This window comes from Megalobrama amblycephala, linkage group LG14, assembly GCF_018812025.1.
Source record: "Megalobrama amblycephala isolate DHTTF-2021 linkage group LG14, ASM1881202v1, whole genome shotgun sequence".
Classification (NCBI taxonomy): Eukaryota; Metazoa; Chordata; class Actinopteri; order Cypriniformes; family Xenocyprididae; genus Megalobrama; species Megalobrama amblycephala.
In genome coordinates this window covers 41,154,787-41,172,276 of record NC_063057.1, presented here as the reverse complement: position 1 = coordinate 41,172,276, position 17,490 = coordinate 41,154,787, and the positions used below count along the sequence as shown (strand labels likewise).

The window sequence follows — 17,490 nt, the reverse complement described above, 5'->3', positions numbered from 1 at the left end:
TTTAAAAGTTCACAATGCTGTTTCAGATGAGATATAATGTGGATAACATCGGGTGACCAGATTTCTCATGGTGGGATACGGGACAGGATGGACAGGACACAAAATTCACTGAAACTTTGTGTGCTACCAACAGTAGGACAAATACATAGAGATACAAATTAAATAAACTACATTTTTTCAGGTACAGTAGGTTTATTTGACATGTATACATTTATTTAACATCTTTTGTTGTTTGATTTTAGGCTGCTGTCACCTTAAGACCTAATGCTTAGATCTAATACATTGACCTGACACAAATGGCATTCAACATACTACGATTTGGGACATAATAATTATAATTTTGAATACTTAGGATAGAATGCAAATTAGGACACAGCATTAATTTTTGAAAAAACCATGACTTTCTCACTCAAATGTTGCTTTTTTAAATGAAACTTACCCACATTCAAGTGATGATCAAAAAGAATGCATGAAGCTAGAATAAATTTATTTATTTATTTATTTTTTAAGCAGAGGGTCTGTTCTCTCTTTTGATATATTGTATGTTCAGATATTCACTTAAAATATTCTGGGGGCCAGGAAAATTTTGTGAAAATGCTGGAAGGGAATTGCATATTAGAACTGTAATATATGGTATAAATGGTTTCTGCACCCAAACATTGCAGTTTTGTCTACTGGACAGAATATCACACTCTTTCATTGGTAGTTTATCATTTTTCTTTGAATTATCCAGCATACTGACAGCAGCGTGTGAGTGGGGCTTTTATTTTGGTGTGGTGTTGTGACGTCTTAAGGCTGCGCCGCTCTTCTGCATGCTGAAGAAAGGTTTGTGCTTTTACGCATTTAAAGTGTTTAAATCAATGCAAACTGTTCGGTCAATCCATTCGTTTTTTTACAAGCTGTGTACAATAAATTAAACATTATTGAAAGTAACTTTGCAATGCTTTATTTTTATTTAACATTAATTAAAGTTATTTTGGGAGTAATGGTTAACGGAAGCAGCGTCTCATGTCGCTCTATGTAACGTGAATCAGTTTATCATAAACACGAATTCAGGTACTGGAAAGAAGTGATGAGAGAAACTCAGTTTTTTAAAACTCTGAATCAATTGAATCAATTGCTTCGAAAAATGATTCAGTGATACTTTTTTTATTATAATTATAATAATAATTATATATTTATTCTATTTATTATTATTATTGTCAAGGTATCAGAAACAAGTAAACTGTAAAAATGCGAAAGTTACGTACAATAAAATAATGAAAGCAATTGATCATTTATAAAAACATTTGCATGTTCACATAGTCATATATATATATATACATAAACAAGAAAAACAACAAAAAACTTTAGTGAAATAAAAAAGTTAAAACAAGTTGTTTTAGGAACTTGATGAAATGTTCTGGATGTACGTTACTTCTAAAAACAATGAATAAAGGATTTGAGTGAATTTACTGGTGAATGTGAATTTTGTGATTTTGCAAGGACCAATAATAGATTAATAATAAAGTAAATTTAGCTTTTGTATAAGGGCCATTCTACTGATTTGGTGCAAACTGCTGTCCAACAACCAAAAAACACATTTAAAAAGCTATTAAGTATTCAAATTTTAGATGTTTACCAAGATCCATCTATTATCTGTTGAATCCCACAATAATATTAAAAATATCAGTTAGCTTAATATACATATAATCATTTATTGGGTACTTTTAATTGGGAGGTGGCCGTACCGAACCCTAACCCCTTTTTAAAATATATATTTTTGATTTTTTTAAAAAAGTGAAGTTAAAAATTATTTATATTATATTTTATTTATTTAAAAATGTGTCCCACATTTTCATGTCACTACCGAAACAGTGCATGTTTTAGTCCATTGTCTGAGACACACTTTACATTTTTGATCCGGAAATATAACCCCCCTCTCATAACCTCTCTTTCATAGTAGATAGGTACCATCATTTTGAGTTAAATGTGTTCAAAAGTCTGAAAATCTGTGTGTAACTTTAAGGAATATCACTACCAAACACCTTTATTTCTGCAATTAAGCAAACTTTTTTGACTGTAATTCCATAAAATGTAGTTTTTTTGTGTGTACAACTGTTCAGAACTGTGCTAGATAACCATGTGCATCTTCATCATCTTTGAGCTATTTGTCACTAATTTGTCACTAAATTGTAAATTGTCACTATTGTTTCGGTAGTGACATTGTTGTTTTGGTAGTGACAATAGGGAACACAATCGTTTATTTGGGAGAAATAAAATTTTAGTACAATTACGCAAATCATTAGTGTTTTAGTATGCGAGTTAATATTCTGTAATGTTATGTGGTCGCTGCCGACACATTACAGTCACTACCGAAACATGGGATGTTTTGTCAAAAATAAAGTATATTGAATTATCAACTAAGATGTTATTATAGTGTTTGGTTCAATGTATATTCAAACTACTGAACCTTTAACTTTGAAATCAGTATGACGTTGGCTTAAAAATACAACAAATCTCATAAATTACTGTGAACATAAAGGAGGAGTCCCGGCTAGTAAGCTATATCGTGTGTGCGGATGCTGCTGGTGGCGGATCTTTCAGCTGGAATGCAATTAAACTTCTAATTTTGATGGCAATAAAGAAAGTTAGAAACGACAATCATCATTGACAACTGTTGACTACAGCAAAACCGGGTGCGTGCGAAAACAAGAATAAATATCAGCAGGGCTTTTGAAAGGTGATGTGAACTCTGTGTTTTGAACAGGTTTAAAACAGACCCAGAGACGGCTTTTTTCTGCTGGACAGGTGAGACATTTCAATGATTCATTGGGTAATTAGGTAACAGTAGCGCACTTGTTCGCTTAATCCATACAGTTATGGAGTTTACTTTGCTGAAATTTCATTCTCGCTTTGCTATGGTCATTATGGTAAATTTCAGTTATTTTATGCTAGCTATGAGAGCAATTCACCTCTACATCTAAAAAAGCACATCTGTCGAAAAAAAGCAAATTATGAATTGTAGCTTTAAAAAAGCCAAACAGTACAGCTGTAAAAAACAAAGAAAACCCCAGAAGAACATTGCAGTTAATAAAATGATGAAATTCAACCCAACATAGCTGTGTGAGGACAATCCCAGAAGAGCAGTTTCATCATTATCCCAGAATCCCAGAAGAGCAGTTTCATCATGGGCGCCACAGAAAGAACAACTTGTCTATATCTGACTTAAACCATTTAAAAAAACTTTGACAGGGTGAAATTTTTGTAATAATTTGAATGAAATTTCTGTAACCTTGTTAGTTATTCTGTATTTCAAAGGCAGAGTCCATCGTTTTTTTCAATCAGTATGGTCAGCTGATTCAGGTGTTCGAAGCACACAAAGCGCCTCATGCTGACGTCACCTGCTGCTCAAAACAGTGTAAATGAACGAGAACAAACACTATAATGACAACTTTTACAAACCAAATCAATAGCAAATGTTTTTATGACAGTGTAGTATTACATATATTCTACAAATCAATAAAAATCAAACGTAAATCATAACAAAAAGTTTGTATGATTTGCATTCTGCAAATCACTCATTGCATTCATAGTTATTAAATTTTTTTTGCAAGTTTTGAGGTTGTTTTTTTTTGTAAATCAGATCATTTAAGTCCATTAACTCTCACTTTGACTCTCTCAACAGTGCACTGAACTACTGAACTAGAGCTGATTGAGACAGCCAGATATTTACTTTGGATTCATTTTTCTTTCTGTTAATTATTCTCTTCTTAAACAGGACAAACACACAGAAAAACTCCTGGGGAAGCGACTGAGATCCACTATTATAATGATGGCGTTTATTAAAGTGGAGAGTGAAGACATAAAGATTGAGTTTATTAAAGAGGAGAATGAAGATGTGAAGATTGAAAAAGAATTCAGAGTGAAACAAGAAGAAACTGATGAACAAACAGGTTGGTTTCATTCTCAAAGCTTCTTACTAAAATGTCCAATGGTGAAAATGAACAAAAGTGCTGGCACTGGCTGGGAAAAAAAAAAGATAAAGTACTGGCAGGGAAAGAGTTAAAATTTAATATGATTGTTTAAAACAATTCAATCTTATTCAGTAATGTCAGGCATTGCCGGTTGAGCTGAAGCTGAAGAATGGATGAACACCAGTAAACTGAAGCGCTTTGGAAAAACTCAACCAAACACATCTTAGATGAGATTATTCAGATATATACAACAAAAACATCATATTTTACATTTACAGAAAAGGATGTGAATACAAAAGTGAACTCAACATTAGTAGTCAGAATGTGCAGCTCTTATTAGATGAGCTCTTCCAGTAATGTTATAAACGAGGGCAGTGTTTTCACACTGAGTCCACTTTGAACTGAGACCCCCTGAAGTGGAGCAAGAGCTGAACCCTGATGGAGAACTCAGATCAGTTTTGGTCCACTTAAATAGTAATGTGGTCTCAGACCTCTTTGTGTTCATACTGTTGCTTTTTGGATCAAGTCCAGTTCAGTGTTTTATGGTTGAAACTATAGCCTCCAAAATTTGATTCCATTCACTTACATTGTATTTGCCAAACTGTAACCAAGAATTTTATTTTTAAAGGATTTTTTTTTTTTTATTATTATTTTATAAAACAATGTTGCTACAAATGCTGTTGATTGAGCTTAACTTTGAACACGGAATATAAAATATAAAAAACATCTTTTGTATGTTTTGCATAGAAATATGCATTTTATTACAGTATGAATCCATATTCTTGCACTATATCACAAATAAATCATGTTTAATTGGAAATTTCTTTGAATCGTGTTTATTTATTGCATAAGGCAATGATGCCAAAAAAATCTACTTTGCTAAAAATACATAAATGTGTTAGACACAGATGCCTGCATAATGCCACTGATTCCATAGTATACATTTTAAGTGTTTTAAAGGTCCCGTTTTTCGTGGTTTTTTTGAAGCTTTGATTGTGTTTATAGTGTGCAATATAACATGTGTTCATGTTTCGCGTGTAAAAAAACACAGTATTTTTCACATAATTTACTTATCTGTATACCGCTGTTTCCACTGTCATAAAAACGGGCTGATGACTTCCTTGTTCTATGAAGTCCCTCCTTCAGAAATACGTAACGAGTTCTGATTGTGCCAGCGGTTCCTGTGTTGTGATTCGACAGCAGTTTAGCGCATCTTACCCGGAAAGGTCACGCCTCTTACCCGGAAAGGTCACGCCTCTTACCATAACGTGGAGATGCACGCGCTCAGTGTTATTGTAAACATGTCTTTAATTTTACCCTATCAATCTGAGCCGGAATCAGACCCGGTGATTGGACTGCGGGATGAAAATAACAGCGTTTCGACGACATGGCGACAAACACACTCTACAAACGCAACTCTTGCGTATTCCTGTGGGCGGAGGTTAGTCAAAAAACTGTTTTAGTGACGTCATTAAAGAAGGAAGTAGAGGGATGTAGTCCAAACTGGCCGTTCGATGTAGGCGACTTCTGTTAAATAAAATATCTCGCTTGGCATTGAACTTTGAGCTTTAAAATTTTACAGATTTTATTTATACTCTAACAACAACATTACACACTAACTAAAGTTTGAAACATGGGATCACGAAGAACGGGACCTTTAAATGATTAGTTATTACTATGTATGTTTTTACAATATAATAATTAAATGTTATTGCCTTTTGTGTTGTAATATTCTTTTGATTTAAAATATTTCAAAATGCCATTGCTGGCATTCATTCGAAATATTAAAAAGTGCATATCGAGTAATGCAGTTTATTTAAATCTACTGGTGAAATCAGGCATTATGGGATCTAGCATTCATGCCATACATTATTAAACACATTAAGTATTACATGCAGTAATTTATTAAATCATTAAATAAGCATCTTGCATGCTTAACATGGAAATATAAAGAAGACGGTGATGCATCTCTCAATATCTATGTTGGACTTTGCAGTATTTGCTGTGAGTTTTTCGAAACATTGTAAACAAAGGTAGCTTCAATTGTAATCATAATTTGTTTTGTTTTTGAAATCAGTAACTGTTTCATTCGTAATTGTTGATCAGAAAGCCAAGTCAAGGCTTTTGATTTAATTCGGTGGGGTGTTGGCTGATAGGCAGCTGCTTTCAAACTCTCATATAGGTAGTCCTGATTTTCAGAAAGCGTCCAATCTGTCCTTGAAAAAGGAGTTTGCGGATGTTGATTTGTGGTCACTGTGCCCCGTCCATCCGAAATTTTTGGAGGTCGGCCAGTGCCCTCCAGAAACAGGGTTGATCACCCTTGCCATAGAAGATGTAACAAATAGTGGACTGAGATCAGTCTATAATTAACCAGATCTTCTGGGTCAAACTAGGCTTTTAAAAAAAAAAGTGTTTAGCTCCCATGTTTTAAAGATTTTGCGATATTGAGAAGCCTTAGTTTTCTCGGTGTGTTCTGCACCGTCAGCTGAAGTTGGTCCTTGTCGGATTTTTTCGGGCGATTCGGCATGTCGGAACTTGTCGGGCCATCGTGATCATTTTGAATGGCTGTTCAGCTACTGCCACCTGCTGGTACGGAAAGGCATTTCATCTTACGCAGGTGCAGAACGGACATGCTACTTGGCCATCAAGCATCGGTTTGGTGTTTCAGGCCAACGTTGGACCCAGACGCTGCCGATGTGAGCCAACCCCGCAGTCTGCTTTCATCGCCACTAGTTTGTTGACGTCAGCTTGGTGTGTTCCTGCCTTTATGTAACACCTTTCAGTAGCTTAGTGGGTGCAGGATCTAATTATAAGTGGGTTTTTATGCTTTACGTGTCAAATGTTTTGATGTCTGTTGCTTTGTGCCATTAAAGTGCGGTTAACTTTTATTTATTTTAATTTTTTGTCTTATTTTTAGACCTAATGGCACTTAAAGAGGAGACTGAAGTACTAAATGAAATGGAAGAGGAAGATCAACATAAACGTCATCATGGTCTCATAACTGGGGAAAATACTTCCTCACAAAAAATAGTTCAGAAGACAGGAACTAGAAGTCACTTCATTTGCCAACAGTGTGGAAAGAGTTTCAACAGAAAAGGAAACCTTAAAGACCACATGAGAGTTCACACTGGAGAGAAATGTTTCACCTGCCATCAGTGTGAAATAAGTTTCACTCTGAAAAAAAACCTTAACAGGCACATGAAAATTCACACTGGAGAGAAACCTTACACATGCCCTCAGTGTGGAAAGGGTTTTGATCAGCGTGTAAACCTTAAAGTCCACATGAAAGATCACACTGGAGAGAAACCCTACATGTGCACTCAGTGTGGAAAGAGTTTCTTTCAAAAAGGACACTTTAAAGAACACCTGAGAATTCACACTGGAGAAAGCCATTTCATCTGCCAACAGTGTGGAAAGAGTTTCACTCAGAAAGGAAGTCTTAACAGGCATATGAGAATTCACATTGGAGAGAAGCCTTTCACATGCCTTCAGTGTGGAAAGAGATTCACTCAACATGGAAACCTTGAAGTCCACATGGTAGTTCACACTGGAGAGAAGCTTTACACTTGCCAAAAGTGTGAAAAAAGTTTCAACCGAAAAGGAAACCTTAATGCTCACATGAGAATTCACACTGCAGAGAGCCTTTTCACCTGCCAACAGTGTGGAAAAGGTTTCACTCTGAAAGGAAGCCTTAAAAAGCACATGAGCATTCACACTAGAGAAGAGCCTTATACATGCCCTCACTGTGGAAAGAGTTTCAATGAAAAAGGACACTTTAAAGTCCACTTGAGAATTCACACTGGAGAGAAACCCTTTATGTGCCTTCAGTGTGGAAAGAGTTTCAATGAAAAAGGACACTTTGAAGACCACATGAAAATTCACACTGTAGAGAAGTCTTTCACCTGCCAACAATGTGGAATAAGTTTCAATCATAAAGGAAACCTTGACAGGCACATGAGAATTCACTCTGGAGAGAAACCGTTTAAATGTGGTCACTGTGAAGAGACTTTCAGATATAAAGTAACCCTCAAGTACCACATCAGGGTTCATGTATGAGAGTGCTGTTTTATATGTCATCAGTGTGGAATGAGTTTCACAGACAAGAATCACCTCAGAAATCATGTAATAACACACCAGAGAGTGGCCTTTCATGTGCCATCACACTGGAAAGACTTGCAGAAATAAAGCAACCTTGAGGTTCACATAAGCTCCCAAGTGGCATTTAGATGAACATGTAAAAATGTTCTGCACATTTCTTTCAATAACAAAATAAACCCAATGAAACAAAAAGTGTTTGTGAAAGCATCTGATCATAGTGATTACAGGTGGGAATCTTTTGGTACCTCATGATATCTGATTTTATTTATGCGTAGATTTGATTGTAGTTTACTGTTTTGTGTTACTTTTCTTATCTTGAAAAAAATCTCACTGAATTAATGGGAAACCTTGAAATTTATTTTTCTTCCCATTTTAGTTAACCCAGTATTATTAAACTAATGCCATTTAAAGGATTAGTCCACTTTTAAATAAACTTTTCCTGATAATTTACTGATAATTTACTCCCCCCCCCCATGTCATCCAAGATGTTCATGTCTTTCTTTCTTCAGTCGAAAATAAATTTTTCTTTTCAGTTAATTCTGTAGGATATTAATCTGATTTGCCTTGTACATTAGGAAGATTAGACCCTTCCTATCGGAGCATTCCACACAAATTCTTGTCCAAGCTCTTGTTCTATCCAGACTGGACTATTGTAATGCTCTCTTGGCTGGCCTTCCAGCATGCACTGTCAAGCCTCTGCTACTGATCCAAAATGCTGCAGCAAGACTGGTCTTTAACGAACCGAAGAGAGGGCAAGTCACACCTCTCTTCATCAGTCTGCACTGGCTGCCAATAGCTGCTCGCATCCAATTCAAGGCTCTAATGTTTGCCTACAGAATAACCACTGGCTAGGGCTGGGCGATATATCGCATGCGATTCTCACGCGCATTTCGTCAGTAAAGCCGGTTCCCTGATTACCGCTAAATCGCCATCACCTGCTTTCAAATGGTGCGGCATTTAATAGACAGAGCCGTAGTTCACTGATAAGCCACGCAAATATCGCGTTCTTTATCGAAGGCGATTCATCTGCGATATGAACGTGGCTTATCAGTGAACTACGGCTCTGGCTATTAAATGGCACTCCGTTTGAAAGCAGGTGATGGCGATTTAGCGGTAATCAGGGAACCGGCTTTACTGACGAAATGCGCGTGAGAATCGCATGCGATATATCGCCCAGCCCTACCACTGGCTCTGCACCACTATACCTGAACTCACTACTTCAGACTTATGCGCCTTCCAGAAGCTTGCGTTCTGCAAGTGAACGGCGCCTTGTGGTGCCATCCCAAAGGGTCACAAAATCACTCTCACCGACCTTTTCTGGGTCTGTTCCTGGCTGGTGGAATGACCTGCCACGCTCTATCCGAGCAGCTGAGTCCTTAGCCATTTTCAGAAAACGGTGACATATCTTTTTCGTCAACACTTGACCCAGTAATAGTAGCACTTTTTATTTATATTAGTTACACGATGTAACTACAGAAGAATCAAGTTTTAAATAGGAAAAATATCGAAACTCTTTGGTCATTTTTGAGTGAGATGCTAACGGTCTAAACAGATTCAATGAACTATGCTAAAAGTGGTACCGCCAGAGCCGGAGATCGGTTGAAAGGATTCAAAAATGGTAAAACTCAACTGTTTAACTCTAGGGGAGTTGGAAAATGAGCCTATTTTAAAAAAAAAAGTGGAGTGTTCCTTTAAAGTAAACTGGATTCGATTAGAATAATTGTGCTCATATTTTCACTGATCAAGAGTACACACATTTATTCTAACATGTTATTTCACTGACAGAAGTTTAGCTGTAGTATTAATGTAATGAAGAGAAAATAAGAGACTCTACAACATCTCATTGTTACTGATTCATCATGAGCTCAAAGCATTATGGGTAGAATCTATTCTGATTCATCAACACAGTTTCACTGATCCATAATCAACATAAAACCCAGGATAGAGCGGTTGAGTGAATGTGGTCTGGACTGTGTGGATGAGGCTCATTGTGTCTCCAGAGACGCTGTAGAAGGACAGAGTTCCTCCACTGTGATCCACATACACTCCTATTCTACTGCTGATGGAGTTTACAGTGAGTTTCGTCTCTATGTAATTGTGCCAGAATGAGTAACTGGAGGAAGAGCAGATCAAACTCCAGGACTGATGATTACACCCAAACAAATACTCTTTACGCTCACCCTTCCTGCTGATGCTCTTATATGACACTGATATACACACACATCCACTCCTCTCAATCTCCCAGTAACAGCGTCCACACACACTCTCTCTACACAACACCTGAGGCCACTGATCAAATCTGTCTGGATGATCAGGATACGACTGTGCTGCTTCAGTGTAAGTAATCACTCTGTTCTTCTCTGACAGACGGAGGCGTTTATTCACTGTGTTCAGATCCAGATTGAGCTGATGGGAATCTGATGAAGATAAAACACATCAGAATCAGGAATTATGAATCTGGAGCCGTATTCACAAAACATTTTATCTTACCACTAAGAGTTCTCCTAAATAGCAGTAAAAGTTCTTAGCTAAGAGTTTTCTCTTAAAACCTATTGACAAAGCTGCTGAGACCAACTTTTACTAAGTAATAGACTGACTGAAGTCTTAAGCTAAGAGTAAGGGCGGGGTTGACCTCGTTGCTATGGAGTAAACACACAGTGATTGGCTGATGGAGGAAGAGTGAGCGATTTAATCATAGAAATATTGTAGAATGTAGTGTCATGTTTCCATATTAAAATAAAGGTTTTAAAATACAAATGCCCTATTCAAATAAATATTTTTTAATAAAAATGTTGCCATAGTCAAAATAAAATGTTGCCATATTGTTGTCATAAAGGTTTTAAAATGTAGGCTAAGTGTCACTAATTAAACTAGTATATACAGTTAATTGTCCGCCTCTTGGATGTGTTCATCTCAAGAGAATGCAGAATTCAAGAGACAAATTATGTTTTATAACCAAAGTTTGGGAGGAACACATTCAAACGGTCTTTCTAATCAGCTCAAGAGGAGGAATATGTACACAGACGAGAGCCGGCTCGCCTATAGTTTCTTTTTACGGTTTTCTGCATCCCTCCGCCAACCCGCTCCTCACTCGGCTGGGGATATGGGGATAACTTTGTGTTTGGGCTAAATTCCAAGCTCAGGGCCCTTGATCCCCTTGGACAGCACACCAAATACGCTTATTATATATATTTATATATAAGTGTGAACTCATGAAAACCACTAGCACAGGTAATCAGACAATATTTATTTATTTGTTAAAGATTTATTTTTGGTGTCTCATCGTAGATTCAAATCTATAAATCAAAATGTATTGCATTTATGAAGAAAAGGTTCAGCACCCAAGGCTCTATCACTATTGTCTCATGGTGTACAGTGTCTTTGGGTGGATTAGGATTGTTTGTAATTTGGTCTTAGTGATTTAGGAGTCCTCTCGACTACTCCTAATGTTTCACAGACTTAGGAGCTACTTTTAGCACTAAAATGCTTTGTGAAATACTCTTAAAGCAAAAATTTAGGACTCCTAAAATTAGGGCTGACACGCCCATTATTTTTAAGAGTTTCTCCTAAATCGGCAAGTTAGGAGCTACTTTTAGCCTTAAGATGTTTGGTGAATACGGCCCCTGATCTTTTAATGTTTCTGAACTCTTCATGTTCAATATATCATCAGTGTCTCAGTACAGTTTACCAGATATCCTGTGAAAATCATCATTTACATCAGTGTTTTTTGGGCCGGTCTAATCAGTCTTCCCTGAATATTAATGTTGGTTATTATTCTGTTTATTATAATTTAAAGGCCTATTATTATATTTAGAGACTTGTTACAAAATCCTGTTTAGGATAAATCCATAGTGGAAGTATTCAGTTTCTTACTTTCCTGAAACTCTTCAAGAGCTTTTTTTCACCTTTGATTTTACTTCTAATATTGTCTGTTTAATATCTAATATTGAATGTTTTTAATTGGCTTTCAGTGAAAAATAATCATATTTATTCATTAGTTTTAGAAGATTTCCTGTTTTTGAAGAATATATTGAATGCCCAGTTTAGTGCTGTCCTGATTTACATCTTTGTTAAAGACACAAGTTCATTCAATTTCAAATCTTTTTATTTCATACTTCCAGTGCCAGTATACAATTCTCTATTTATATCTTGTTCCTTGTGTACCAGCACTTCCAACATGTGTTATATTGTGTCTGAATGCTAAACGCAGAAGTTGTTTTCACTGGAAGTTCAGCAGCTGCGCTACAGAAAGCTGACAGAAACACTGAAGTAAATAGTTGTTAATATGGAAATGATACACTGTCTATTCTGGTCACATTGGTGTAAACTGGCAGGTCAAGCTCTGATGTGAACAGCACTACATGTCACGAAAAAAGCACATACAACCCATTATAATCAGTGAATCTGTCTACACTGGACACTTTTGGACACAATTGATCCGGGCACTTAGAACATTGTTATAATGTTGCAGACTATTTTCTTTTGCAAGTAATTACAAGTTTCATCTTGTAAATCTTTGGCATATATGCGCCTTAAAAAATGCCTCCCAAGAACACCGCAATACTCCTCCGATGTTCTCTGAACGCCCCTTTGAGGAACATTAATTTACATGATCAACTATAAAACTCTTCTGTCATGTTTTCTTTCTCCTTCTACAGGAAGAACATGAACACACTCAGTGAGTTTCTCTGCTTTTTTTCTTAGTGACTTACATTGTAGGAAGTCGTTCCTGGTTCTGGGAACAATGTTGGTGAAAGTGACTGCGGAAATCAACAGACATGAAGAGTGTGATTATCATGTCAAGAGAAAATGATCCCTGCATCCGTTCCTAAGACATTTCTAATATGATCTTCTACATGATATGAGATGATGGAGGATCATTTCTGAGAGCAGATGAATCTCCAGGACTTTACCTCTGTCAGAGATCATCATCAGCTCCTCTTTGCAGAAATCCTCCAGTTTTTCTCTCAGCTGACGGACAGATTCTCTCACAACATCAAAAGAGGAGAGAGAACTGAAGGGATCGTCATTTACATTTGTAGATTCAGGAGGAGCTGAGAGAGACTGGAAACTCTACAGAAAACAGAAATCCAAATCCAAGAAGTCCACCATATTAACAGCACTTAACAAGAGACACTGCCTGTAAGTAAAATTAATTACTGATTATTATTATTATTGATTTATGCTATTATGTATGTTTATGAAGGATTACAGGTAGAAATAATCGTTATCATAATACATTATTGTGAAATTCATAGTTCTGTTCATATTATAAAATATTTGTTCTGCTTAAGGTCTCATTAAGCATTTATCTCTCAGTATGTAGTTTGTATATTGTGTAAACATTTTTCATGTTTATTTAATCTTTTTATTTTATAGTTTTACACATTTGACTCAGTAAATCATCTGCAACAACGCCTTCCTTGTGTCAAGACTTGTTATTGAGTAATGTTTAGCTTGCTGGGTACGAAGCCAGTACAAAGTTCATACCTGTTTCTCTGTCCTGTGCTGCAGCTGATACAGTGTTGTGGTTTTTATGTTCATACATCGTACACAGCACACATATACACTTCTGATCAGTGCGGCAGAAAACCAAGGATCTTGTCGTGTTTTGGGCAGATCATCTCCTGCAGTCGTCCAGTGGCTTCAGTCAGATTGTGTCTCTTTCCTTTAAACCAACTCTCATGTTGTTCAAGGTGATTCTGACAGTAATAGTTTAGAATCCTGAATCCTGTTTCCTGGTTCTGTGTTTGAGTTACGTGTGCAAAACAGGTGTGTCTGTAAAGCAGCTTTCTAATTCCTGGTCCTGAAGAGCCTCATTTAAAAAAAAAACTCACATTTGAGTGGCATTACAGAGCATGTCATTTAATAGAAAATTAGAATGAATTTGAAAAAAGAAAATAAAAAATAAAGCAAATACAAGAACACTACGTTGTACTAGAGAATCATTTTTCTAATAGGTTTACTGCACTCTTAGTATTTGAAAGTACAGAGTTTTTTAAGGTGATGGAATGGTAATTTTTGCTGACTCATTAGAAGGTCTATTTACTGGATATTGAGGTGCAGGATGTCTACTGTCCTGTGTGTCTTTGACTCAGAGGATGGGGTCCATTTCATAAAGACTAATTTCAAATAAATCATCTTCACTGGGATGAGCTGAAGAACTTTTTTCCCCAAACTGGTTATTTCCAAACCATTATTGTAAGTGAATCTTAGTGCATCTGAGTTTCAAAATATCTCTTCAATGTCTTGTGCATCAGAGGTGGATAGGTTCAGTTCTTGTGTAATGAATCTTGACAGGATGGAATTCGAGACTGTAAATGTACTGCATGACAACAGACAGTGGTACAAACAAATATAGTGAAGGCTTTGCAACTCAACAACTTGACTCGCCTGTCATGATTTGGCCACAGACTGCATCTAGCTATAGGTGAGTAACATAAAATAGCCTTGGCTAAATGTAAAAATATTACTTTAAAACATAAATATATGATCGAGATAAGATCATGTTTTCTCTTTGCCATTTAAAAGCTCAAGTGGTCTAACAAAATATTTCCTAAATTGTTCAAAAGAGTTGGTGAAGAAGGCTCTCAGCCCATTCAAATATTTCACAGATGCACTGTCAGGTAAGCCTGTGTTGCATCTAATGAAAATGAATATCTTGATTGTGGATGCTGAGGACACTAACTTAACAAAGACGATAAAGGAAACCATCAGTACCCAGTACCTCAGTGAAAATTACAATGACCAGGCAACAGATGACCTCATGGACATGGGGTCTCTTCTTTACCCAAGATTTAAGCTGCACTGTGTGAATGAAGAAAAACAAAAAGCGCACATAAAATTTGGAGCTATTACTGAGCTGCAAGTCCTTCTGTCAGCATCTAAACCTAATCTAATTGAGGCAGAACTGGCATCATACCTCTCAATATCTAAAGCTGACAGCGAGTTGGATCCTTTGAAATGGTGGAAAACTCACCAGGCAAACTTTCCACGGGTTTGCGCATCTGGCAAAAAAAAAAAAAATTACCTTTGTATCCCCGCAACCAGTGCACCATCAGAAAAACTATTAAGCACAGGTGGCAACATTGTCACATGCCAAAAGGCTTGATCAGTTGATTTTCCTTGCAAAAAATCTGTAATTCTGCCTCATCATTCCTGGTAAATCTTTGTTAAACTCTTCCAGTTTTATTATATTTCTGTTCATTTCAGTAGCAGTGCAGTGCTGTTAAAATGTAACCATGAAACGGTTTGATTTTTTTAAAAAGTACATTTAACTATATTTCAAAAATTAGATTTCTGAGTACTTAAGAAAGTCTTATTTTATATAATATTATCTATTGGTTGCTGATTGCCAAGTTGAAAGGTTTACTTTTTGGGGATTATATTTCACTCATCTATATCTACATGCCTCCGAACCATCCTTCTGACTTTATGTATAAAGCATTTGTTCCCTGGCTGAGCTCGCTTGTGCACAATTAGTAAAATAACAACATTCCGGCAGGACAGCCATACGCATTCGATGTACGTACAAAAAGCGTTAACTTCCGTGACGTAGTACACAATGACATGTATGATTACAAATGGTAGACATTCTGAGAGTTTTAATTTAAGAAGGGGCACCAGGCAGGGTTGCCCGTTGTCACACTATCACAGTGTGTTGCAGAAGAAGGCACGAAGATGATAAATAAGTTCAAACACTAAGGTTAATAACAATAATCCACATAAGCAGCATCCAAACGGGCAGGGAAACACACATTAACATAAACCAGACACTGACTCACTGTGAAGGAGGAACTTAAATAGTAGACTGAACAAGGCTAAACAAGGTAATTAGTCAAACACAGCTGAAACACAGATCTCATAATTATGGTGACCATAATAACTAACGAGTGACGGGAAATCTAACAAAGAAAAACAGGAACTGAAGAAATACAAACTTAAAGTCCTTAACTAAACTAAACAGAACGCAACTGTGACACACCCCTGCTTTTTGCTATGGTTATGGTTGGAATCTGTAGAGGAGGGCAGTCTTACTACTCTCATCTCATTTACTTTTCTTTTTTTTCTGTGAGAGTCTTTGCTCGCCTCAAACTTCAGCCACGAGGGAGACTATTAATCCGCCAACACCCCGCCGTAAATGGATTCCCAAGAAAACGTTGATCCAGACACGAAAAAACCTTTAACGAATCCGGGAAACCCCCTTCTCCAAGCCAAAGACATCAACAAAAGGAATCCCCATTTAAAGACAAACGCCAGACACCAGTATACCTCCAGGAAAGAAGGGTTAAAATAAATGATTGATGGTTCGTTCAGATCAGGTCTTATAAAGTGCATACATCGCTGGAAACTTGGGATTTAATTATTTTATTCTCTTAAAACTCATTCTTTCCTCGCGTTCTTTCTTTCTGCAACTCGTGTATGTGTGTGTTAGAATAATCAATAAAGTCTTCTTTATATTATTAAAGAGAAGTGTCTTGTATTATGTGCTAACAAATTTAATGTCTTAAACTGCCGATCTATGTTACCTTGCTAATAAATAGTGTTTTCACTATAGTTTTGATATTCATTTCCACCACAGAACTGATAGTTACGGCCCATTCAAATGAACTCTGCACGATTCATTTGCTTGTTGTAAAATAAGTGACTCTTTTAACATTTCCTATATAAATTAATTGATAAATCCCTTTGAGCTAAATTTACCTGTTTCACTTACAATGTATTCCTCTGGCATTGTCTATGTTAGGAAGGATAGCTTTGATCAAGTTTATAGTCTTGCCTCATTTCTTGCAGTTATTTTAAATTATCCCAATTCTCCTAAACTGCACAATAATTAAAAGTATTAATGGCTGGTTCAGCACTTTTATTTGGAACTGGAAGAAAGTAACACTGAAATTAACTTCCATTCAACTTCGCAGACATAAAGGAGATCTGGCATTTCCAGATATTAGATTCAGTTTGCTTAGATACTGAATCACTCAATTAGGCAATGGTTTACCTATCATTGGCCTATCTTCCCCTTGTTTTAGATGTTAAAAAAATCTGGTCTAGGGCAGAACAGGATTGTTAACACTTGGCTAAACAGGATTGTTAACAGGGTAGCACATTATGAGTGTGAATTATAATCAAGAGTTGGGAAGGAAAAGCCAAAACTCTGTCACCTTTTGCTCCAATACAAGACAATTTTGATTTTTGGCCTGGAATAATGGTGTGGCAAGCAGGATGAGGCCGAGGGCCATAAGAACGGAGTGAAGCAGTGGCGTGGATGTCATAAAATTGATTTATACACGCTGACGAACTAGTGGCAACGAAAGCAGACTGCGGGGTTGGTTCACGTCGGCAGGTCCAAAGTTGCCTTGACACACCAAACCAACGCTAAACAGCCGACGGCCAAGTAGCACGTCCATTCTGCGCCTGCGCAAGATGAAATGCCTTT

General features: G+C 36.7%; 2 protein-coding genes across 2 annotated transcripts; one reads left to right on the top strand and one right to left on the bottom strand.

Moving 5' to 3' along the window:
* Nucleotides 1-506: 506 nt before the first annotated feature.
* On the top strand, nucleotides 507-8,515 carry LOC125246148 (gastrula zinc finger protein XlCGF57.1-like). The gene is made up of 3 exons (XM_048157018.1): nucleotides 507-825; nucleotides 3,761-3,935; nucleotides 6,874-8,515. The coding sequence occupies exons 2-3, from the start codon at nucleotides 3,812-3,814 to the stop codon at nucleotides 8,010-8,012; spliced, it is 1,263 nt and encodes a 420-aa protein (XP_048012975.1). The 5' UTR covers nucleotides 507-825; nucleotides 3,761-3,811; the 3' UTR covers nucleotides 8,013-8,515.
* A 716-nt stretch (nucleotides 8,516-9,231) lies between these two features.
* Nucleotides 9,232-13,225, bottom strand: LOC125245546 (tripartite motif-containing protein 16-like protein). The gene is made up of 3 exons (XM_048156203.1): nucleotides 12,968-13,225; nucleotides 12,767-12,814; nucleotides 9,232-10,471 (listed from the first exon to the last, which is right to left on the bottom strand). The coding sequence occupies exons 1-3, from the start codon at nucleotides 12,984-12,986 to the stop codon at nucleotides 9,954-9,956; spliced, it is 585 nt and encodes a 194-aa protein (XP_048012160.1). The 5' UTR covers nucleotides 12,987-13,225; the 3' UTR covers nucleotides 9,232-9,953.
* Nucleotides 13,226-17,490: the final 4,265 nt, after the last annotated feature.

Excerpts from the sequence above, each read along its gene's own strand:
- LOC125246148 (XM_048157018.1), top strand. The coding sequence starts at position 3,812 with ATGATGGCGTTTATTAAAGTGGAGAGTGAAGACATAAAGATTGAGTTT. Across the intron at positions 3,936-6,873 it reads AGAAACTGATGAACAAACAG|ACCTAATGGCACTTAAAGAG; the intron begins GTTGGTTTCATT and ends TCTTATTTTTAG.
- LOC125245546 (XM_048156203.1), bottom strand. Across the intron at positions 10,472-12,766 it reads CAGGAACGACTTCCTACAAT|ATTCCCATCAGCTCAATCTG; the intron begins GTAAGTCACTAA and ends TATCTTCATCAG.